Source organism: Quercus lobata, chromosome 9, assembly GCF_001633185.2.
Source record: "Quercus lobata isolate SW786 chromosome 9, ValleyOak3.0 Primary Assembly, whole genome shotgun sequence".
NCBI classification, from domain to species: Eukaryota; Viridiplantae; Streptophyta; class Magnoliopsida; order Fagales; family Fagaceae; genus Quercus; species Quercus lobata.
This window is the reverse complement of record NC_044912.1, coordinates 38189374-38212579: the sequence shown is the minus strand read 5'-3', so window position 1 is coordinate 38212579 and position 23206 is coordinate 38189374. Positions and strand designations below refer to the sequence as shown.

The 23206-nt window shown below is 35.2% G+C and overlaps 3 protein-coding genes across 6 annotated transcripts; 2 read left to right on the top strand and 1 right to left on the bottom strand.

Moving 5' to 3' along the window:
- Positions 1–1427: 1427 nt before the first annotated feature.
- On the top strand, positions 1428–5888 carry LOC115959660 (CDT1-like protein a, chloroplastic). 3 transcript variants are annotated; one of them, XM_031078157.1, is made up of 7 exons: positions 1428–1659; positions 2381–2569; positions 2856–3097; positions 3194–3313; positions 3649–3883; positions 4573–5202; positions 5541–5888. In XM_031078157.1, the coding sequence occupies exons 3-7, from the start codon at positions 2898–2900 to the stop codon at positions 5664–5666; spliced, it is 1311 nt and encodes a 436-aa protein (XP_030934017.1). In that variant the 5' UTR covers positions 1428–1659; positions 2381–2569; positions 2856–2897; the 3' UTR covers positions 5667–5888. The 3 variants fall into 3 exon arrangements, with proteins under 3 accessions (XP_030934017.1, XP_030934019.1, XP_030934018.1); XM_031078159.1 differs by lacking the exon at positions 5541–5888 and having other exon boundaries at positions 4573–4911; positions 5006–5121; XM_031078158.1 differs by lacking the exon at positions 2381–2569.
- A 1243-nt stretch (positions 5889–7131) lies between these two features.
- On the bottom strand, positions 7132–8535 carry LOC115961699 (eukaryotic translation initiation factor 2 subunit alpha homolog). Its single transcript, XM_031080630.1, has 5 exons — positions 8410–8535; positions 8244–8330; positions 8019–8165; positions 7790–7894; positions 7132–7538 (listed from the first exon to the last, which is right to left on the bottom strand). Exons 1-5 carry the CDS (start codon positions 8533–8535, stop codon positions 7410–7412), a joined length of 594 nt encoding a protein of 197 aa, XP_030936490.1. The 3' UTR covers positions 7132–7409.
- A 9045-nt stretch (positions 8536–17580) lies between these two features.
- LOC115959662 (CDT1-like protein a, chloroplastic) lies at positions 17581–21407 on the top strand. Of its 2 annotated transcripts, XR_004084951.1 has the most exons (4): positions 17581–17858; positions 18611–20312; positions 20390–21250; positions 21393–21407. XR_004084951.1 is itself a non-coding variant. In XM_031078160.1 (3 exons), the coding sequence occupies exons 1-3, from the start codon at positions 20183–20185 to the stop codon at positions 20650–20652; spliced, it is 255 nt and encodes an 84-aa protein (XP_030934020.1). In that variant the 5' UTR covers positions 19940–20182; the 3' UTR covers positions 20653–20967. The 2 variants fall into 2 exon arrangements, 1 of the variants encoding a protein (XP_030934020.1); XM_031078160.1 differs by lacking the exons at positions 17581–17858; positions 21393–21407 and having other exon boundaries at positions 19940–20312; positions 20390–20505; positions 20644–20967.
- Positions 21408–23206: the final 1799 nt, after the last annotated feature.

The following is a 23206-nucleotide window of genomic DNA, read 5'->3' as shown; positions in this document are numbered from 1 at the left end:
TATTGCTAATATTTTTAACAATTGAGCTACAATGAATTGCCATAAATGGCAATGCACTGTAGCTCAAAGCTAGGAAAAAAAATTTTATTCACTTCTCCCATTATGTTCAGCTTTATTCTCCTCTTTCTTTCTTTCTTCCTCTAGCTATCATTACGGATGACAATTTTGCCTCGTCCCTCCCTGTTTCGCCCCACGTGGGTTTTCCTTGCCCTTCAAATGTGGTGGGGCAGGGATGGGGCGAGGTTTTAGCTTTGCACCACAAGGCAGGGTGTGGATGGGTTTAGACTCTTGACCAGTCGCCATCGACCCAAGCCCTCTCCATGTCTCTGCCTCAACCCTCCCTCTTGTGGCTCTCTCTCTCAAACTCTTCTTTCTCTTCTCTCTCCTCTTGATATAATTTTAGCTCTACCAACGCTTATGCTCTTAGAAGGAAGATAGGTTGTAACAGATTTGTCTCAAAAACATAGGCAATTGTCATATCAATGTCAACATTAAAGTTAGTGGTATTTTCTTCTTTTGGAAAGTTAGGATTTTAATTGTTAAAATTTGAGGTCGATAAATTTAGTTCATCAATTTATTTATTTATTTATTTTTGTCTTAGTAATTCAGTACATCAATTAAATACTAGTTTGAATTGCTGCCACCTTGTCCACTAACCATCAGTACCTCAGGGACTTCAATACTTACCTATGATGCTGGCCAAAGCGGGGGTTATGGCCCTTATTCCTTCTTCACATATATATATATATATATATATATATTAAATTACTTTTAAAAAATTAGATAAATATTATGAACTATTCTATTTTTAGACAAGAAAATATTTAAACTTTGAGATTAGAAAACATATACTTAATTTTTTTAATAATTAATTTACTAATTTCAATTATAGAAATAAAAATAAATAAAATAAAATGGAGGCTGATAATGTCCGTATGTTTGGTGCTCCATAATTTTTTTAGAGTTTTGTCTTTTTGATAATTCAATAGTTATAATATGGAATAGAGATTTAAACTCTAGATGCCTTCCTTAGAATCACCAAGGAGTGCCGACCAACTCACTAGTTAAGTCACAATACTCTTAGCTAATATAGTTGAACTTAAAGTTAGGATTTAATGTTGAATTGTTTATGCTATTTTTGGTTTGCTTCTTGTTATTACTCAATTCCCAAATTTCGTGAGCCATACCTCAAGTTTGCTTGTTTGGTTTAGTTTTTATTCTAAATTTCTATAACTCATTATTAAAAATAATTGGGTTATAGTTGTGGAAATTGAGAACATTATTTGTGAGTTGTTGAGTGATGAGAATAGTGTTGTAGTGGCAATTTTGTAAAAATAACCAAAATTAGTGGGGCCCCACTTTGTCTCCATCAAGCTCGATCATAGTTAAGAGGCCCAAATGACTCTTTTTGAGGGACTTGAGAAAACTCAGTTTACTCATTGCTCCACACACACAAGATTTTACCTTTTCTTCACTTTCCCCTTGCTCATTCCACACACAAATCACCTCTGTCTCTGGTTCTTGCATATATAGAAGTCTCCTCCCTTTGATCTCTCAGTCTTATCTCTCTGCTCTCTCATTCCCCTTTATCAAGCTCTCTATGATCTCTCAGTCTCTCATATCTCTCAGCTACAGTGTTTTTGGTGATTTTAAGCTCAGGTGAACACAAATCTCTCTCTCTCTAATTTCTTACTTGCCCTCCATTTATGAAGTTGGATATCTGTTGCTCTCTTTAATTCTTGATTCTTCTTTTCATAATTATTCTTAGAGTTTCTATTAGAACTTTGTGCTTTAACTTTAGAGAAGTGCTAATGACAAAGTTGGGAGATTTTTTCAGGGGGCCAAGTTAATTGTGCCTACCTTAACTTAAAATGCATTAAATCTTATGAATTGAAATTTCTAATAATCAATTTTTTCTAAGAACGTAGTTAAACAATTTGTAATCCAATATCACGTTTTAAGGAAACAATTTTTATTTACTCAGTTTTATATCTTTGAGCTTTTTTAAGGGGTCAAACATCTAGAGTTTCCACCACTTGGGACAAAGAATTGATTAATACCTTCCCAATTTTGAATATTTTTTCTCTTAAAATTTATGTTAATAATGGATGATTTCTTCATAAATTACTTGTATTTTAAAATTGAAATTAAATAACCAAATTTAAAACATGAAAAAAAAAAAAGTGAACAACGAAATGTTAATATTTTTTTTTTGAGAAGGAGAGACTAAATTTTTTATTTGTTTAATTTTTTTTTGGTAGCTTTATCTCTCTTTTATATTATTATTTTTCTATTCCTTTGTCCTTTCTTCGAAAGTGCTTTAATTTGTTATATTTTTTCATATTGTCGTAATCATGGACGTGGTCACCAACCTTTTAAGGAAAAAAAAACCCAAAGAGGTTTCCATTCATTTCCCTGGCAGCGGACAAGACTACTTAAGCTCACCCGCCTGACTCACTAGACCTACTTCCCAAACAGACCCGAAAGAAATTGCGGGAAGCAACGGGCCATTTAGGCGGGAATCCAACGTGGCAACCAAGCACGCTTTCCCTCCAAAGCCTAACCTCGGGTGAATGATGCAAATCGGTTAAGGAAAAGGAAAAATAAAATATTTTAATATTTTATATTATTATTTTTATTTACTTTTACAAATTCAACTAAAATCCTTTTTAGAGATGAATTAAGGTTATAATTGTTTTTCTTTTCCTAGTCACATTGTTTTTTCTTTCTCACCTAGAATTAGGTTTATCATTTCTTTTTCTACCGGGATTAGGAGAAAACTCCTATAAATACTCTTTATAGGGATTGATTATTATTAATGTGTGTTTTTTCTGTTATTTTGCCTCCAAGCGTAGTGTTCTGGTAGAAATTAGGCTCTCTCTCTCGCTGTGTTACCAATGGAGCCTTCATCTTCATCAAAATCCAAATCCAAGAAGCAGCCCACACGGCTCCCCCGCAACTGCTTGCGCAACCGCGTCGTCGCCCTCTCCGTCAAGGAAGCCAGAAAAGTCGCCGAAACCCTCCGCCCCAACTCCTCCGCCAGAAGGCAGATCCAATCCTCCTCAGAAATCCCCGAGCCCCACAAGCTACCCGAAAAGTATGAACTTTTTTGGTTAATACGGTGATTTGATTGGTTTATTTGTTTTAGCTTTTTTAATTAATGTTTCTGGGTATTTATTTGTTCTATGTGCAGGTATGAGATTCTTGCTCAGTTTTTTGATAGCTTGGTTAGTTCTATTCGGTTGTTGCGGTTGAAGGGTTCCTCATCCTCTTTTACCAATATTTGCCCCAAAATTAAGTGTTTAACTGATAGGTAAATTTTTATGAAGTAATGAAATTTGTTTTCCTTCTTTTTGGTTGCTTAGAAAATAGAACCTTAAATGTCTGTTTGGATTTGGGAAAAGCGTGTTTTTAAAATGTAATTCCGGCACTTGAAAATAATTGCCAATAAAGTTTTATGAGGGAAAATGTATTCTCTCAAAACACAGATTTTTCAGTTTTTTTAGATCAGTTTTCAAAAATTGCTACCACACTGCATATTTGATATTTCTAAGCAACTCACCTGATACATTGACTACACTTAGCTGTATGAGATTAATGAATCTTATGATTGTTTTGTATGTTTAAAAAAAAAAAAAATGTTTTTAGGAGGTTTACACACAGGCACTTGGCTCAATTGAAGTTTATTTTGCGCGGTGCAATTGAGATAAAGAGGGTACTTGTGTTCGATGAGCGGACAAGCTGTATGAAGCCGGATCTCCATGTTTCCATCAACGTTGATGCAGTGGAAAATGATGGGAAGTTGAAATCTGAAAGCGGGAATATGCGTTTGAGGAAGGTGTTACGATCGCTGCTTGCGGATTTTTCTAAATCCTGTCCTGAGGTACTCGTGTTCTGTACTTTCTGTATATTACATGGGATATATCCTTAAACTGTTGTTAGTTCTGTATTCATGATCACATTTAGAACAACATTAGTTGCCAATCATTTACATTTTTTATATGTATATATAAGTTACTTTGATTCTCTGGTTATAATGCCTTCCTAGCCAATTGAAAAGGGAAGTGTGCTTTGGAATATAATGCACAAAAACTTTTGGGCATATATTCTCTCTTTTCTTAGGACATTCTTGCAGTGAGATGCCTCTGTTTCATCTGTTCCCTCCATTCCTATGTATATATAGCTGTTTTACACTTTATGTATAAACTTTAGTACTAGATTCCATCTGCCCCTTGTGGCCACCTAATGAGACTGGGTTAAGATAATACCATAATCTAATATGATTTTGATTAGGGTCATATTCTATGGTTTCCATTATAGAAGTGTTCCTTTTTCATACAATTGAAAATCAACTTTATGCTCTAGCTGCTTTTGACCTCTCTTTCACTACAAATGTTAACCATAAAGTTAGCTGTCAGCGTGATATTCACTACCACTTAAAATTGTAACTAACAATATGGATTTGAGATGAAAAATTATTGTCAGTTGACTCATATATATTCGATATGAATATTTCTGGTAGTTTTAAGCAATGCTCTAGACTGCACCTTAAGATTTTTCTTCTGCATGCAGGTGGATGAAATTCCAGAGGAACTGTTGCCTGAACCATTCAATCGTAAAAAGCTAGACATCCATTCGAACATGAAAACACCCACCTCATCATTTCCTATTAAGACATCAACTGTTGCACTAACAGCACTGCAATCAGCAGTATCAGAAACCTGCATTCGGGATGATGAAACTGCTGAAGGAACAGAACAAGATCTGAATTCAAACATAAACAATTCTCCCAATGTGTCATTTCCCCTTGGGACATCAATCGAAGCACATAGAAAACAGCAACCAGTGGTAGCATCACATCTCTCTCGATCTTTCTGCAAGCGCTTTTCACAGAAAGTCATCAGCCATGAAGTACAGAACTATCCTCTAAACTTATCAATGACTGATTTCCAATCTTCAGTTCTTCCAGTTCCAGAAACTGCTAATATCCATTCGACTCCTGCAGAAAATGTTCTCACTCCAGCTGGGCTGATGAATGTCATGCCCACATTGTATCCACCAAAGAGATGTTATATGAGCCCAGAGGATGATTCCACTAGCCCACCAAACAAGTTAATAAGGCGTCCATCCTGTTCAAGATCGTTAAAGTTTGACACTCCCATAAAGAATGGAAACGTTGGTGATGAGAATATTTTGCCATCAGTAAGCCCCATTGTGAATTCCTTATGCTTTCATCCTTACCAAGCATGGTTCTATGTTCTATCTAAAACAATATACAAGCTATGATTTTTTTTTTCTTCTAGTGTTATTTGACTGCAATAACCAACATATAAATTTCATTTTGCTTCAAACGGAAATTAAATCAAGGATAGGATATCAGTGTATAGTCATTATGTTTGCATTTATCCTAGCCTTATTAGTTTACAATATGAACATGCCTAAATATTTGTTTGGAGGTGAACATATTGAACCTGGACAGAGACATAAAAGTTTGTTCTGATTGCATCATTAGAATTTATAACTATGTTTTCTTGCTGCAGATAATAGAGAACGAGAGGAAGGCAGTAGAAGAGAGAAATCTGGCGATCTCACGGGCAAAACGGAGGCAACAAATGATTACTAGCCTGCCTAAGCTCTTCATTAGCACCAAGAAGGAAAGTGGATGAATGATTATTGGAATTTATCATGCTTCTCAAGTAAATGAATTTCAAATTATAGAAAATTTAAGTACCACTCCTTGAACCTAACGCTGGATTGAAACTCTTGGATTTGATGTTTGGCAATAACTAGTATTATGTATACCAAAATTTTGGATCACAATGGTATTATTTGGCCCTATTTAACTATTTTATAAAATTACAGTACAATGTTACCAATCGGGTAAGTTATGCACATGTTGTAGATAAAACTTTATGATAAATAGTACTCCATGAACTAATTCTGGAAGCTGGAGATTATTTGAATGCATCAATGGATTTAATATGAATCAGTGCTAACTGCAAAATGACTACTACAGAAATTAGAATAATTTCTCTCTTTGGATCTTATTTTTTTCACAAACAGATTTGAGTTTGTTAGCTTATGAGAAACTTAAAAAATTATAGATTAACAATTTGAGGTGAAAATTTATGATAACTAAGACACTTTTCTATTAAAAAAAAAAAAAAACTGCACATCGACCAAAGCTAATTAGATAAATATAGGTGGATGAAAAGAATTTTACAAAATGGTATAGCAAGCAATTCATTTAGTTTGGAAGTAGAATTAAAAGACTAAAGATTTTGTAAAATTTTTCTGATTATTTTGTTCAATGAATTGGGTTGTAATTTTATTTAAACATTTTTGACATGTGTGATACTGTGATGATGTTTAGGGGGTGTTTGGTTGTGTTGTTTAAACAACAATTTTCGTTATTTAAACAACACAAGTATTTCTATAACATTTTTTTACCTACGTGTATAGTTACAACACTTAAATAATGTTATAAGAACAATATTACTCAATGGGCCCTTAGTATCCCAATGATTAGAGGTGTTTTTGTTTTGGAGAAAGATTTTAAAATATAATTTTAATTTCCCTTTGCTATTTGGAGAAAGAATTTTTCATCAACTTAACATAATGATCAAGTGTTCATTATGAAAACCGAATAATTAAGTGCTTTCATAAACTCAGAAAAAATAAAGAACCAAAAAATTAAAAATGTTTTCATAAAGTGTTCATTATGAAAAGTTAAGGCCAACATTACTGGTTCCTCAAAAAAAGAAAAAGAAAAAAAAGGGCAACATAACTAGGGTTTAAATAATATATTTTTCCTAATAACTTTAAGACGGGGAAAAGTGTAGTTATTTTGAGCACAAGACTCGAGATGGGAATAGACAACGTACAGAGTATAGAGTACTACTAGAGTAGAGTACTCGTAAACAGCCCCCAGGCGAAAGCACACAGAACAGCAGCAGGTTTTTTCACGTAAGAACATACAGTATCTCTGTTGAATAAATAGGTACAATGTTTCCTACTCAAAAAAACTGCTTAATCATTGGTACGTTGGCAAAATACCACAACAGTACAGAGTCTGAAATTGGTTGTGTAAAAGAGCCAGTTAAAAAACACAAGAACAAAAATATTTTAAGAAAAAAAAAAAAAAAACCCTCTCTATGCTATTTCACTCTGTTATGCCGGCATTCTCCACATCAACTTCTCCTATTCCTGTGTCTTCCTCCTCTTCACTATCCTCATCACCACTCAACTCTTCATTGGCTTCGCGTAGCTTGGCCATGTGCTCAGCAAGTAGTTTGTCATCCCTTTCGCTCACCTAAAATTGATGCACAATATCAGAAACAAAAAGAAAAATAGCAAGTTGTTATGCTAAGTAGAAATCTATTTCGACAAAAACATTGTCATCCCGTTCATCAAGTGTTAAAAGTAAGAGTGACACTCACCGCTCTGGGTGCCTCCTTCACACCAAGTTTTCCCTTGTGCTGTTCTATTGCTTCAGTGCAAGCTATAATTGCTCTGTTGAGAACCGCTATTCCTTGCTCCTGCCCAATCCAAGAAAGAAGTCAATTTCATTTTAAAAAAATTAAAAAATTAAAAAACAGCTACAGACTTATAGATTCTACAATTGCCTCCAAAAATGTTAAAGATAAGTTTGCTAAGCTTCCCTAATCTTAGTAAATTGTATTTGATTAGCTGACTAGTTTAGATAAAAATGAATTTCCCTACTCGGTGTCTAGTTAGGGGGCTAAATACAAATAATCACATGAACACTCAACAGAGGGTTTGCACAAACCTTGTCAAGAGTCTGAGTGGCTAGAACATAAAGTGGAGGAGAAACCAATTTTATTTTAACAGGACAGTCATCATTGCCAGCAGCTTCAGCTTTTCGCATGGCATCCTGCAACACCAAAGATAAAAAAAAGTATAAACAGGACAGCAATTTCCAACTCAATGGCTTAAAAAAAATCACACACAGATGTTTAAAAATGAAGGCCTATCATAGAAAGAACAAAGAATAAGACCTTGATGTGAAGAACGCCATCAAATTGAAAGCATTTCATTTCAATGTCAGCCCGAATCTTCAAAGGTTGGGGGGTCATTCTTCTCCTCATGTTTTTTATTAGAGAATCTTTCACTTCCTCCGATAATGCAGGAACCACCTTAGTTACCTTTAAAACAATTTTAAACACAGCTTTAGTCATCAACAAGAAGAATGTGCAATAAAACATTTCACAGAAAAAATTTACCTCCTGTCCATCAGGACCAATTTCTTTGACTTCACGGGTAAGAGTATTCAGAACAGTATCAGGATTAGTCACAATAATTTTGAATGCCTGCACATAATACAGTTTAGGTCCCCTACTGCAAATTTAGAAGATAAAAACTGCCTCCCAAAGCAATGAACATTCTCACCTCAAAAGCATGACCATATTTCCAGTATAAAGGCCAGCCAACATGGATATACAGATCCTGAAATAAGTAGCTTCCATTTAGTAATAACCAATGTATAGAATGAGAACAAAATGTTAAAATCACCATCAGTCAGTAGTTTGGACAAGCATGCAATATTAAAAGGACTTGCATACCAAACAAAACATAACTAAGGCTTTTGTACAGCTGAAAGCCTGAAAGAAAGTTGCCAACAACTATAATTATAAGAAAAAAGTACAAGGTGTGGTTGAAAAAAAGAGTAAAAAGAACAGACCAAGATCTCATGCTTTTCTATAAAAAAAAATGCTATTTTTTATACCCCAAATAAACCCAGTCTTACACGCACTTAGTGGCAGGTTGAATCTAATGAGTTCAACCAGCAATTTTAGTGCGATATGCATATACACACACATGCAACCAGCAAGTTTAGGCTCTACTATTAAACAAGAAAAATAATAATATTTTTTTTTTATGATTTATAAAAAAATTATATATACTTATATAGACATGAGATTGGATTGTATAAGTTTGTAAATAGATTCAAATGACATAAAATCATTATTTGTACTTTATTGATTAATAAATTGTCTAGTCCATTTGTAGTAAAAATACATAGATTTGTGAAGAGGTAAAAACATTTTAGTCATGGATTTCCTTTAATAAAGTAGCCTGTGAACAATATCTAGTTTGTTTGACAAGAAAACGAACCAAAATTGAACATGTAATCTTGTTTAGTGATGAACTCAAACTCAACTGGTGTTTTCAATAAAATTAAATGAACAATGCTGAAATTTTCATACTTGTCTTGGTTCAGCCATTTACAGCCCTAATTAGAAGAAATTGCAGGTTGCCAACAGAGAACCGCCTAATACAAGATCTAATGGCCTGTTTGGAAGTTAAAAAAAGGAGGGGGAGTAGAGTGGAGGGAGGGAGAGTAATTCAATTACCCTGTTTGAAAGTTTTTTAAGGATGGAGGGGGAGTGGTTTGGAGGGGTTTCAACTACCTTTAACCCCTCATTTTTAATTCCCCCAAATTGGAGAGATTTGGAGGGAGAGTAGAGTACATAAATTATTGACTAAATAAATTACCTAATTTACCCTTATTATATTAACAAAATTACAATGTTTTGTAACATTAAAAAAAAAAAAAAAACAATAAAAAAAATTTGTAGCCCACAAATTTCTCTCAAGCTCTCTCAGCTCTATAACCCACAAATTTTTTGTCCTCACACACACTTAGTGCCTTTGTTCACAAAATTGAACACATCGTATTCCTGATTCTTGTTTGTTTCTCTGGAAAAATTTTCTCTACCTCCTTCTTTTTCCGCTTCGTATTGCATTCTGTTTGATCTTTCGCTTCCAAGGTCTTTGTTTCACTCCGTTCTAACAACTCTTGCTATAAGGAGGTAATTTTTCACATATATGAATTTTTTTAAAAAAAAAATTTCGTCTGAACATACACTTCCAAATTTAGTTTTCACCTAATTTTTTATTTCTTAGTTGTTAATAACTCTATACTGGTAAGCGACTCTCCACCCCTCTACTCTCCACCCTCTCTAAACTTCCAAACAGGCCATAAGTGTAAACAAAGAGGGAATCCTTAATCAAATTAATAGCTTAAACCCAAATTGGAGTATCTAATAATTTTCCATATCTCTCTCTCTCCATATCTCTTGTGCGTGCACACACCCATTCATAAATGCATATGCTAGTGCTATATGGCAATGCATCATAGGAAGAAATTGCAAGTAGCCAACAGAGAACTGCCTAAAACAGGAACTTCCTCTCTCACTAGGGGTAGCAAAATCAACCCAAACTCATTTGCCCACCCAAACCCACCCACTTAAATTAGACCCAAACCCACCCAATTATGATCCAACTATTATTTCTACAAATCACCAAACTCTAAAATGCCCTAAAACCACTAAAATTACCAAAATACCCCCTCAACGGCTCAACCTAAAAAATGACCAAAATAACACCTAAACATAAAAATGACCAAAATACCCCTAAAACCTAAAAAAAAAAAAAACCAAAATACCCCCAAAACCTAAAAATTACCAAAATAACCCAAAACCTACAAAATGACCAAAATACCCCCAAAACCATAAAATTGACCAAAATACCCCCCCAAACCTAAAAATTACCAAAATACCCCTAAAACCTAAAAATTACCAAAATACCCCCCAAAACCCAAAAAATGACCAAAATACCCCCAAACCCCAAAAACTGACCAAAAAACCGTCGAAACCTAAAAATTACCAAAATAACCCAAAAACCTAAAAATTACCGAAATTACCCCAATACCTAATAAATGACCAAAATACCCCCCAAAACCATAAGATTGACCAAAATACCCCCCAAACCTGAAAATTACCAAAATAGTGAAATACCCCTCCAAACCTGAAAATTACCAAAATACCTCCAAAACCTAAAAATTACCAAAATACCCCCTAAAACCCAAAAAATGACCAAAATACCCCCGAAACCTAAAAATTACCAAAATACCTCCAAAACCCAAAAATGACCAAAATATCCCAAAAACCTAAAAATTACCAAAATAACCCCAAAACCTACAAAATGACCAAAATACCCCCCTCAACCCAAAAAATGACCAAAATATCCCAAAAACCAATAAAATGACCAAAATACCCCTGAAACCCAAAAAAAATGACCAAAATACCCATGACACCCAGAAAATGACCAAAATACTCCTGAAATCCAGAAAATGACCAAAATACCCTTGAAACCCAAAAAATGACCAAAATACCCCCGACACCCAAAAAGTTACCAAAATACCTTCGAAACCTAAAAATTACCAAAATATCCCTGAAATCCAAAAAATGACCAAAATACCCCAAAAACCTAAAAATTACCAAAATCCCTCTAAAACCTAAAAAATGGACAAAATACCCCCAAAGCCTAAAAAATGACCAAAATAACTCGAAACCTAAAAAATGACAAAAATACCCTCAAAACCTAAAAAATGGCCAAAATAACCCCGAAACCTAAAAATTGATCAAAATAATCTAGAAACCTAAAAATGACCAAAACACCCCCCCCTAAAACTATAAAATCACCAAAATACCCCCTAAACCTAAAAAATTACTAAAATACCATGAAACTTAAAAAATGACCAAAATACCCTTAAACCTATAAAGTGACAAAAATACCCCTAAACCTTTGAAATGACCCAAATAAACCCAAAACCTCTAAAATGGCTACAAACAACCCGAAACCTCTAAAATTACCAAAAATACCCTGAAACCCCTAAAACGACCAAAATACCTTTAAACCTATAAAACGACCAAAATACCCCTCAAAATATCTAAAATGACCAACATACCACTAATCCTATAAGATGAACAAAATACACCCGAAGCCTCTAAAATTACCAAAATAGGGGTTTAGGGTATTTTGGATGTTTCGAGGGTATTTTCGTTAAATTAAAGGTTCTAAGAGTATTTCAATCATTTTGTAGGTTTTGAGGGAATGTCACTAATTTTTTAGGTTTTAGGGGTGTTTCGTTAACTTTTAGATTTTGGGGCCATTTTTTGTAATTTTCTAGGTTTTGGAGGTCGTTTAATAACATTTTAGGTTTTGGGGATATTTCAATCATTCTTTAGGTTTCCGAGCTATCTTAGTCATTTTTAGGTTTAGGAGGTATTTTGGTCATTTTTTATGTTTAGGGAGTATTTTGGTCATTTTTTAATTTTAGGAGGGATTTGGGTAACTTTTTTAGGTTTAGGGTGTATTTTTATAGACATATAGGTTTAAGGGGCATTTTTGTCATTTTATAGGTTTCGGGGTATTTTGGTCATTTTTTAGATTTCGAGGATATTTTGGTCATTTTAAGGTTTAGGGGTTATTTTGGTTATATTTAGGTTTTAGGGGTACTTTGGTCATTTTTTAGGTTTCAAGGGGTATGTCAGTTAATTTTTGGGTTTCGAGGGTAGTTCGATCATTTTTTAGGTTTTGAGGGTATTTTGATCATTTTTTGGTTTCTAGGTTATTTTGGTCAATTTTAGGCTTCGGGGTTATTTTGGCCATTTTTAAGGTTTCGGGGGTATTTTGGTCATTTTCAGGTTTCGGCATTATTTTGGTTAATTTTTAGACTTCGAGATTATTTGGGTAATTATTTAGGTTTCGGGGGTATTTTGGACATTTTCTGGGTTTCAGGGGTATTTTGGTCATTTTTTGGGTTTCAGGGGTATTTTGGTCATTTTCTATGTTTCAGGGGATATTTTGGTAATTTTTTGGTTTCGGGTGTATTTTGGTCATTTTATGGGTTTTGAGGGTATTTTGGTAATTTTTAGGTTTCAGGGGTATTTTGGTCATTTTTTGGATTCCTGGGGGTATTTGGTCATTTTGTAGGTTTTGTGATTATTTTGGTAATTTTTAGGTTTTAGGGGGGGGTATTTCGGTCATTTTTTGGGTTTTGGGTGTATTTTGATCAATTTTTAGGCTTCGGGGTTATTTTGGCAATTTTTAAGGTTTCGGGGGTATTTTGGTCATTTTTAGGTTTCGGCATTATTTTGGTTAATTTTTAGACTTCGAGATTATTTTGGTAATTTTTTAGGTTTCGAAGGTATTTTAGACATTTTCTGAGTTTTAGGGGTATTTTTGTCATTTTTAGGTTTCAGGAGTATTTTGGTCATTTTTTGTGTTTTGGGGGTATTTTGGTAATTTTTTGGGTTTCAGGGGTATTATGGTCATTTTTTGGGTTTCGGGAGTAGTTTGGTCATTTTTTGGGTTTCTGAGGTATTTTGGTTATTTTTAAGTTTTGGGGGTATTTTGGTCATTTTTTAGGTTTCAGGGATATTTTGATATTTTTTGAGTTTTGGGGGTATTTTGGTAATTTTGAATTTAAGAGGTATTTTGGTTTTTTTTTTAAAGATTTTAGAGTACTTTGATCATTTTCACTTTAGTGGCATTTTGGTAATTTTGATAATTGGGTAATTGGGTGGGTTAGGGTTTACCATAATAATTGGGTTGGGTTAGAACATTTGTGAAGTGAGGTAGACAGAAAGAGGGAGAGAGAGTGAGAAGTGAGAGTGTGAATGGCGAGCCTAGTAGTTCAGAAGCCATGGAAAGCGGAATACGCGAAGTCATCACGATCGTCGTGCATGACGTGCAAGACTCCCATCGACAAAGAGGTCCTCCGCCTCGGCAAAATGGTCCAAGCCACCCAATTCGACGGCTTCATGCCCGTAAATTATCTTTTTTCATCTTCTCAAACCCTTTCCCATTTTCTTTCTGTCTTTTGCTTCCTTATCTAATATTTAGGGTTTTCGCTGTAAAGATTATGCTATTTCGTTTCTGATCATCGACTTTTTGTTATTTTTAGTAATTCTCATTCTCATTTTTTCAACCACATTCTCATTTCTTTCGTATTTCTACTTTCTATTGCTGTTGACTGTTGTGTTGTTTTCCATCTTTTACAATTTTGGTTTTTGGTTCTTCTATATTTTATATTATGTTTTTCATTTTTTGCATTTGGGTTTCTTTTTATTTTTTATGTGAACTGGTCTTCATTTTTGTATTATTTTTATCTTGATGATCAGTGACACTGGCTATGTGTTAAGAGCATTCTCATCAGCTCTCTAAAAAAAAAGCCATTTTAACACACCAAAAACCCATTTTATCATTTTAGCACATCATTTTACAACATACCATTTATCAGATGTTCTATTCTTTAATTCTATACATTAAAATAATATATTACCTCCTCCTCCCTATCCCTATCACTACTATCATCATCATCATCATCACCAACGGTCACCACCAGCACAAACACCGACGGCCACCACCGGCACCTTAAAAAAAAAAAAACACAACCAGAGAGTGAGGCACAAACCCAAACCCACCACCGGTACAAGCCCACATCCACCACCGGCACAAATACACATCCGCCAACGCTGCCTCAACCAAAAAAAAAAAAAAAAAAAACAACCAGAGAGATCACAAACCCAAACCCACCACCGGCACAAACCCACATCCACCACCGGCACAAACCCACATCCGCCAACGCCGCCTCAAAAAAAAAAAAAAAAAAAAAAAAACCAAAACCAGAGATCGGTACAAACCCAAACCCACCACCGGCACAAATTCACATCCACCACCGGCAGAAACCTTAAACAAACCACATCCCAAATCCACCAAATCAATTATAAAATTAATTACAATTTACACTTAAATCATAAATTGAATCGGCACAAACCCTTTTTTTTTTCTTCCTTCAGTGTTTGTTACCTTTCCAGAGCGACAAACCGTCTCCGTCGCCGTCGCTGATGGAAGTGGGTCGGTGACCAGTGGCGAGCCTGGGCGATCTCTATCTCTCGGCGTGGTGAGATCGGCCTGGCGAGACGGTTTGGCGAGTCGGCTTGGAGAGACGGCGTGGCGAGACGGCTTGGCGAGATGGCGTGGCGAGACGGCGCGGCGAGCCGACGCGGCGAGATGGCGAGGCGAGAATGCCAGACAGAGAGAGAGAGAGAGAGCGATGGGTTGCAGACGGAGTGACCGAGAGAGACAAATGAGGGAGGAGGGAGAAAAAACGAATTAAATATAGGTAAACAGTGTATAGCATTTTGTTCCGTACCGTCTCATATTTGAGACGGTACTGTAGACGTGTTCTAAATTTTTTGAGATATAGAACAGCTGATGAGAGCTTATTTTTGTGTTTGGTGTGTTAAACGTGCCAAATATTTAGCATTTGGCACATTTAACACACCTGATGGGAGTGCTCTAAGCAATTTCGATTAATTATTGATTCATGACACTTAGAGAGGGTATCTTTATTTTTTGGGTACCAAACCAAGCCAATGCCATTATATGGGAAAATTTATAAGTTGGACTCTAGGAAGCACAGACATAGGCACGGCCACAACACAGTGACACAAGCAATTTCTGAAAAATTATAACATGAAACGGCTTGTATAACGCCGGGTATGACTCCCTAAATGAAGTGTCTGTGCTTCCTAGGTTGGACTTCAAAGTGAGCCCCATTTTCATTTTCAAAGTCGTTTTGGTTTGGCTAAAGAAAATAGTATCTATAATGTTCTGTTGTTTAGAGGTGTACGATCAAAAAAATAAAGCTGATCATGGGTACACATCCCTCGACTTTTTAACAACCTGCTACAACTTTTCATGGTGTGGTAGGATTAGCTTTTCTCAATTACTTTGAAGTTCTATAACAAGATCAGTTCAGGGCTTCTATGATTTTTTGATAATTCAATAGTTACAACAATGGGATGGGGGATTTGAACCAGTGGCGACTCCAGGAATTTTGTCCAGGGTGTTCCTATTCCACTTTGAAAAAATTTCGGGTGTTTCGGGACGTTTTGGTAAATACTGGCCAAAATTCAAGATTTGGCCTTAAAAAAAAAAAAAAATTCTTAAAACCAAAACAAATTTGCATTCTGTACACCAAAAACCTTAAAAGAAAAAAAAATGAAAAGAAAATAAATAAACAAAGGAACTTGTACAATAAACTATAAATTCATTTGAAATATTAATAAAATTATTAATTATTATTGTTTAGTTGTTTCATAAATTTGTTTGTTTATTATAAACTATAATTTGTTGTATTGTTGTTTTATTAATTATTAAATTATTAATTATTGTTTAGTTTAATATAATTTAATTTTTTCATCTTTTATAATATATTAGTTAATTAAATTATTAATTATTAGTGTTTAATTGCTTTATTAATTTTTTTTTACTAACTATTAGTAGTCTAGCTAGCACACACCCCCATAATTTAATTTTTTTTTTAGGGTAAATTCCACAAACCTACCCTGAGGTTTGTGGAAATACCAATGAGGTCCACAACATTCTAAAACCTACCAATTTAGTCCTTAAAAGACAATTTTATCCCTAACTTTCTTTCTCTTTCTCTAATCTGTCTCCGTTCCTCTCCCCTTCTCTCTTCTCTTTGTCTATCTCTCAGATCTCTCTCTCAAAAATCACTGTTTGGCTCCTTTCCAATACCTGTTCCGCCATTCCTTTCTTTTCTTGTAAATTCTTTTTTTACCTTGTTAAAACCAACACAAAATTATTCAACACCAAAACCCCATCTCTAATCTAACCCAGAAACATACCCTATAAAACCAACAAAATTCAACACATTCACACGTTTATCAAAAAAAAAAAAAACACATTCACACAAACCATTCACCACCAAAAACTCATTTTTAATCAAACCCAGAAACCTACTCTACAACCAACAGAAATCAACACATTTAAACAAAACATTCACCACCAAGAACCCATTTTTAAATCAAACCCAGAAACATCCACTAACTTTTCAAGAAACCAATACATATACAAATGATAAAATTACTGAACAATCATCCATAAAATTGTAAGATTTATTTATGTCAGCTCAGACAAAAAAAAAAAAAAAAACTTCTCTTTCTATTCGGTGAGGTCTGATTCGGAGATTGTGGATCGAGCTTATTCGGCGATTCAGCATGCGATGTCTCGGCTTGAGGATAAGTTTCAGCATGTTTTGATTTAGAACACCGTTCCTCTTGACGTTGAGAGACTGTACGGCTCGATTCGCCAGAGTAGCCTTTCATTCCCGGTCAATGATGCCGAAATTATTGCTGGAGAAGATGGTATGAGTGTGGTGGTCAGTGACTTTTCTAGTGGCTGTGGGTGATATGGGTTTGTTGGGCAATGGGTTTTGAGAGAGATCTGAGAAAGAAAGAGAGAAGAGAGAAGGGGAGAGGAACGGAGAGAGAGAGAAGCAGGATGAGAAAGATTGGTATTATTACTGAAGGGTAGGGATAAAATTGTCTTTTAAGGACTAAATTGGTAGGTTTTAGAATGTTGTGGACCTCATTGGTATTTCCACAAACCTCAAAATAGGTTTGTGAAATTTACCCTTTTTTTTATAATGTATAAAGACAATTAATTACGCCTCATCCTGATGCTTCTGCCAATTAGAAAATTTCACAATTGTTACACTAAAACACACATGACACACCTACACCCACGGATAAGATAAACTGAAAAGCCAAATTCAAAAAGTAAAAAACAGACAAAAAAAAAAAAAAAAAGTTCGGTTCGGCCAATCACAGATAAAAAAAAAATAATAAAGCTAAAGTTCATTCATTTCCTAAGAGAGAGAGTTTCATAACTTTCATTCATTTCAGTTCAGTTAGAGGGAGAGAGAGAGAGAGAGTGAGAGAGAGTCAGAGAGAAAAATGAAATACCTTGAGGGAGGGAGCACCGGAGCAGCCGAGCAGGGAGCGAGCGATCCGATCTCAAGCGGCGTTGACGACGACGACGCGGAGGGGCGAGCGACGACGGGCGGAGGGGCGAGCGAGCGATCCGATGAAGCTTGAGATCTCCGTCTGTTGCTCGGACCGAGCGATCCGATCTCAAGCGGCGACGGCATTGAAAAGAACCCGTTGCTCTGTCTTTAGGTTTGGATTGGATTTTAGTGATTTCTTTTTTTTTTTTTGATACTTTAGTGATTTCTGAAATACGGCGTTGAAATGAAATACTTTAGTGTTTTCTGATTTAGACCTTTAGGACTGAGGCGTTGCTCTGTGTTTTTTTTTTTTTTTTTTGAGAGAGAATCCGTGGGTTTGCTACGTTGGGCTTGCCGTGGGCTCTGTTACAATTTTTTTTTTTAATTTGAGTGTGTTCCTAATTCTGTGATTGAGGGTGTTCCTAACTGTGATTGAGGGTGTTCCTAATACAGAGGAAATAAAAAAAATTAATAAAAAAATTCAGAATTTTTTTTCAGTCAGGGTGTTCCTAGGAACACCCTGAGTTGTAAGTGGCGCCGCCAATTTTGAACCCTAGTTCTCCTAATAAAGGAGATCATACCATGCCACTAAGCTACAAGCCTTATGACTTTAAATTGGAATTTTTTACTTTCCATATCAACCTCATTTTTACTTTAGTGATGTTAGAGTTGAATTCATGAAGTTAGATCAGCATCTGAATTCTGAAGATAAGATTATATATGCCAAAGTAACTAGTAATGCATAAATGCTACTTGAAGATAAAATAGCTATGCCAAAGGTGGTGACAATGATTATTTGTCACGAAGATTTTTATGTACTGAATGTTTTCACCTTTTTTTTTTTATGGTTGAATTATTGTGAATAGTAATGCATAATGCTTTCAATATTCTTTTAAGTCAATAATTTTATTATTTTACCCCTAGGTTCATATATCCACCAAGCCTGATGGCCAAGTAGCTAGGGGCTTGACGTGGAACCATGCCAACTGTTTCTTGGAACAGTCTCCATCTACTCAAGTGGAGAAGTTGTCTGGATGGGAGAGACTCTCACAAATCTCTCTCACAACTCTCTCTCTCTCTCTCTCTCTCTCTCTCTCGCTGTGTTACCAATGGAGCCTTCATCTTCATCCAAATCCAAATCCAAGAAACCCCATTCAAAACACTTCAACTCACCACACCAGCTGAGCTCCAAAACTCCAGAAAAACAGCCCACACAGCTCCCCGCAACCGCAGCGTCGCCCTCTCCGTCAACGAAGTCAGAAAAGTCGCCGAAACCCTCCGCCCCAACTCTCCGTCAGAAGGCAGATCCAATCCTCCCCAGAAATCCTCGACCCTCACAAGTCCAAGAAACCGCTCCCCCAGCCCACTAAGCTACCCGAAGAGTATGAACTTTTTTGGTTTATACAGTGATTTGATTGGTTTATTTGTTTTAGCTTTTAATTAATGTTTTTGGGTATTTATTTGTTCTATGTGCAGGTATGAGATTCTTGCTCAGTTTTTTGATAGCTTGGATAGTTCTATTCAGTTGTTGCGCTTGAAGGGTTCCTCATCCTCTTTTACCAATATTTGCCCCAAAATTAAGTGTTTAACTGATTGGTAAATTTTTATGAAGTTATGAACTTTGTTTTCCCTCTTTTTGGTTGCTTAGAAAATAGAACCTTAAACGTTTGTTTGGATTTGGGAAAAGCGTGTTTTTAAAATGTAATTCCGGCACTTGAAAACAGAATAGAAACACATTGCCCAAAAAGTTTTAAGAGGGAAAATGTATTCTCTCAAAACACAGATTTTTCAGTTTTTTTAGATCAGTTTTCAAAGACAATTTTAAACCATTCCTCCACATGCTTCTTACAGTAATTTCCAAAAATCTATTTCATGCTTCTCCTCACTTTGCTTTTTCAAGCCGTGCACGTAATGACTCAGGCCTTGACGTTTTATTTATATTGCAAAAAAAAACAGATATTGGTAAAAGCAAGCTTAATTTTGGGGCAAATATTGGTAAAAGAGGATGAGGAACCCTTCGAGCGCAACAACCGAATAGAAATATCCAAGCTATCAAAAAACTGAGCAAGAATCTCATACCTGCACATAGAACAAATAAATACCCAGAAACATTAATTAAAAGCTAAAACAAATAAACCAATCAAATCACCGTATAAACCAAAAAAGTTCATACTCTTCGGGTAGCTTAGTGGGCTGGGGGAGCGGTTTCTTGGACTTGTGGGGGTCGGGGATTTCTGGGGAGGATTGGATCTACCTTCTGACGGAGGAGTTGAGACGGAGGGTTTCAGCGACTTTTCTGTCTTCTAGAATGCTTGATGCTGCTTACATAGGAACTTTTATATATCAAGACAATAAGTTGAACATACAAAAAGCAAGCTTTCTAATAATCTTGCCATGTAATTTACATATTTCACAAAGACTTCATCTTAAGCTCCTGAGTCTACTTCCACAACCGTGAGATTGCCGGATTTCTCTCGGGCAAAACGGAGGCAACAAATGATTGCTAGCCTGCCTAAGCTCTTCAACATGATTCACTTCTTATTTCAGTCTATTAAGCGGTCTGTTATCACAAAAGAGGAGCTTATACACAAGATAATTGCAAGCCATTGTGATATTGTTGACAGAAGTAAGCATTTGTACCACACGGATATAATTCCCTTTTCTCTGGTAGCTTTTGGTGATCCTCTTCATTTGTGATTGCAGGAGAAGTTGAAGAGCAGCTAAACCTCTTAATAGAATTAGTTCCGGAATGGATTTCAGAAAAGTTGGCATCTGGAGGAGATTTGCTCTTCTGGCGAGCCTTGTTAATATGTGATATGGTTGTGGATGGATCCATTTTAATTGTTATAGAGAACAAATGGATATTCAAATATTTGTCTTTAGAAGATCATAAATTATTCTTCAAGCAACAAAACTTATTCAAATTGTTTGATGTCATTATCTGTTCTTTTTTGCAGTATAAATAAAACGTCAAGTCTTGAGTCATTACGTGCACGGCTTGAAGAAGCAAAGTGAGGAAAAGCATGAAATAGATTTTTGGAAATTACTGTAAGAAGCATGTGGAGGAATGGTTTAAAATTGTCTTTGTAAATGTCAATTCTTTGTTGTTAGCTGATGATCGTAGAGTATATTTTGGAAGTAGACTCAGGAGCTTAAGATGAAGTCTTTGTGAAATATGTTAATTACATGGCAAGATTATTAGAAAGCTTGCTTTTTGTATGATCAACTTATTGTCTTAATATATAAAAGTTCCTATGTAAGCAGCATCAAGCATTCTAGAAGTCCTTGGGAAGTTTTCCCTTGCGTCAATGTCTTAGTATTTTGTGTTTTTATTGATTGGGACCAGTGTAAGCTCTATAATTCCCTAAAACCTAAGTAAATGCTTATTAGCTGACAAATGTTGTGTATGGCTATGTGAATTGTGATGTGTCTAGGTATGTTAGGAGACTAGCATTATGTATGAAAGGGGCACTATACATTGCTCCCCCACGGAAGTCCCCGCAAAATTTGAGAACCAGCTTTGGAATGGCTATTGTAGTACCATCAATTTATGTCTCTGCAAAGGTTGATTTTTTTGACTCATTGGTACACTTTTTCATAACATTAAAACTTCATTGAATGAGAATGATCAACTACAAACTTTCTCCCTCCATCTGATCCATCAAATTGGCAATTTCTCACAAACTCCATTTTATTATCTTTGAAGGAGACTCAAAAGGTGTCATTGGTGCTCTTCAAGACCTCTACTCCGCAAGACCTCCTATGTGGTTTATTGCTCCCCTGCTTCTAGAGTTAAAGGCTGCCCTTAATTCTGTCTTCTTGGAAATTTTATTTTATTCCGAGAGATGAAAATTTTTTGCCCATAATTGTGCCCATTGGGCTGCTAGTTGTAACTGGGATGGGTCCATGGCCATCTCCTCTCTTCCCTCTTAGGTTTTCTCCCTAGAAGATTGAGATGGATTGGAACTATTCTCTGTTTAAATTTTCTCTATATATCATCATCATCATGATTCATAATTAAAAAAAAAAAAAAAAAATACAAGAGCCAAAGCACACAGGAAGCGTGCTGAGTTAAACATGAAAACAACAGAACTAAAATGAATGAAAAGTACAACTACCAAGCAAAGCAGGTAAAGAAGTAAAAGTGAAAACACCCAATGCTGTTGTCCACCCTTCAAGAGACATCCCTTTTTGAAGTTCCTTGTTGTAACCGGCATCCCTGCAGCTCATCATTTGTCAGATCAGATTTCTCTTGGAACTTGATGTGATTTTGATCACCTTCTTTGCCCCATAACTCCAAGTATAGACCAATGATAACAACGACTGCTCCCAGTATTCTGAATGGGTCATATATCAACTTAGGCCATCTAAACCCTTGTGTGTGTGTGTGTCATTCATAGTTGGTCAAATGTGGTGCAGTAGTGTCTGAGCCAGAGTTTGGACCTTAATTAATGAAAATTTTCTTTTCCACCATTCGATGGTATAAAATTATAAATCAGCTTAATTGGAATAATTCCTAACATCTCTGGGTGTAATTTATAGGGAAAAGTGAATTAAGGTTTTTTTTTTTTTTTTTGGGCCAAAATAAAATAATGATTTTTAGCAATTATTATTATTATTTTTTGAGTAAAGATTTTTAGCAAAATTTGAGGGTGGACAATTCACAACATTGATGGATTAAATAATCAAGAGACAATAACCCAATATAAAATTAAAGTCCAACATGACTTAAAAAGAGAGTAAGTCTCGAAAATCAAAACACTTAACATAGTTTTAAAACTCAAATCTTTTAACGATATACAATCGAGTATACACTTTGATTGAATCGGATTATTACAAAGCTCAAAACAACAAAATTTAAGAGCAAGAGTAACTTGGAAATCTCTATAGAGATGGAGGAAGTCTAGCTCTTACACCAACCCAAAGATTTCTCCAACTGAATCTCTGAAGCCATTTCATGCTAAAAATGTGAAACACGACTTAGTAAGTAATATGGATTATTATCCTAAAATAAAATGCTTCTAATAAAACTGGTTGGAGGCCAGTTATGTAAGAATGATGTTTAACGCAAGGAATGAAAGCAAGAAAAATATAAAATATGAATAACTTTGTGGAACCACAAAGCATCTCTACTAATAACCAAGAATGACGTGTATTAAGTATTTTTTCCACTATATCATATAATTGATTAAATCATCATTAATAATATCTTAAAAATATATCAAAGTTATCTTAAGGCTAGGATTGCTTTCGTGCTCGGTTAGATTGGCTTGCCTATCATCATTGCAAATAAAGGGGTCTCATTCGTCAAAATTGAAACTTGGTTCTTTTAGTATATAATCCCATTTTACCATAATCAAAATTAAGGTTTGTTTGTTCCTCCAAAAGGCATGACATAGAAGTACTTAGGAGAAAATCATTAACAACTTATCAATGTAGATTTGCTTAACAGCTACATTTTTAATTATGCAAGACTTACTATTTACAAAATTATGGAAACTATCATAAGAATGGTCCAAA

Coding starts and splice junctions, on each gene's coding strand:
- LOC115959660 (XM_031078158.1), top strand. CDS start 2,898: ATGGAGCCTTCATCTTCATCAAAATCCAAATCCAAGAAGCAGCCCACA. Junction 3,314..3,648: donor ATTAAGTGTTTAACTGATAG/GTAAATTTTTAT, acceptor AAATGTTTTTAG/GAGGTTTACACACAGGCACT. Junction 5,203..5,540: donor ATGAGAATATTTTGCCATCA/GTAAGCCCCATT, acceptor TTCTTGCTGCAG/ATAATAGAGAACGAGAGGAA.
- LOC115961699 (XM_031080630.1), bottom strand. CDS start 8,535: ATGGTGATTTTAACATTTTGTTCTCATTCTATACATTGGTTATTACTA. Junction 8,331..8,409: donor AATATGGTCATGCTTTTGAG/GTGAGAATGTTC, acceptor TATTATGTGCAG/GCATTCAAAATTATTGTGAC. Junction 7,539..7,789: donor CCACTCAGACTCTTGACAAG/GTTTGTGCAAAC, acceptor TGGATTGGGCAG/GAGCAAGGAATAGCGGTTCT.
- LOC115959662 (XM_031078160.1), top strand. CDS start 20,183: ATGATTGCTAGCCTGCCTAAGCTCTTCAACATGATTCACTTCTTATTT. Junction 20,313..20,389: donor TTGTGATATTGTTGACAGAA/GTAAGCATTTGT, acceptor TTGTGATTGCAG/GAGAAGTTGAAGAGCAGCTA.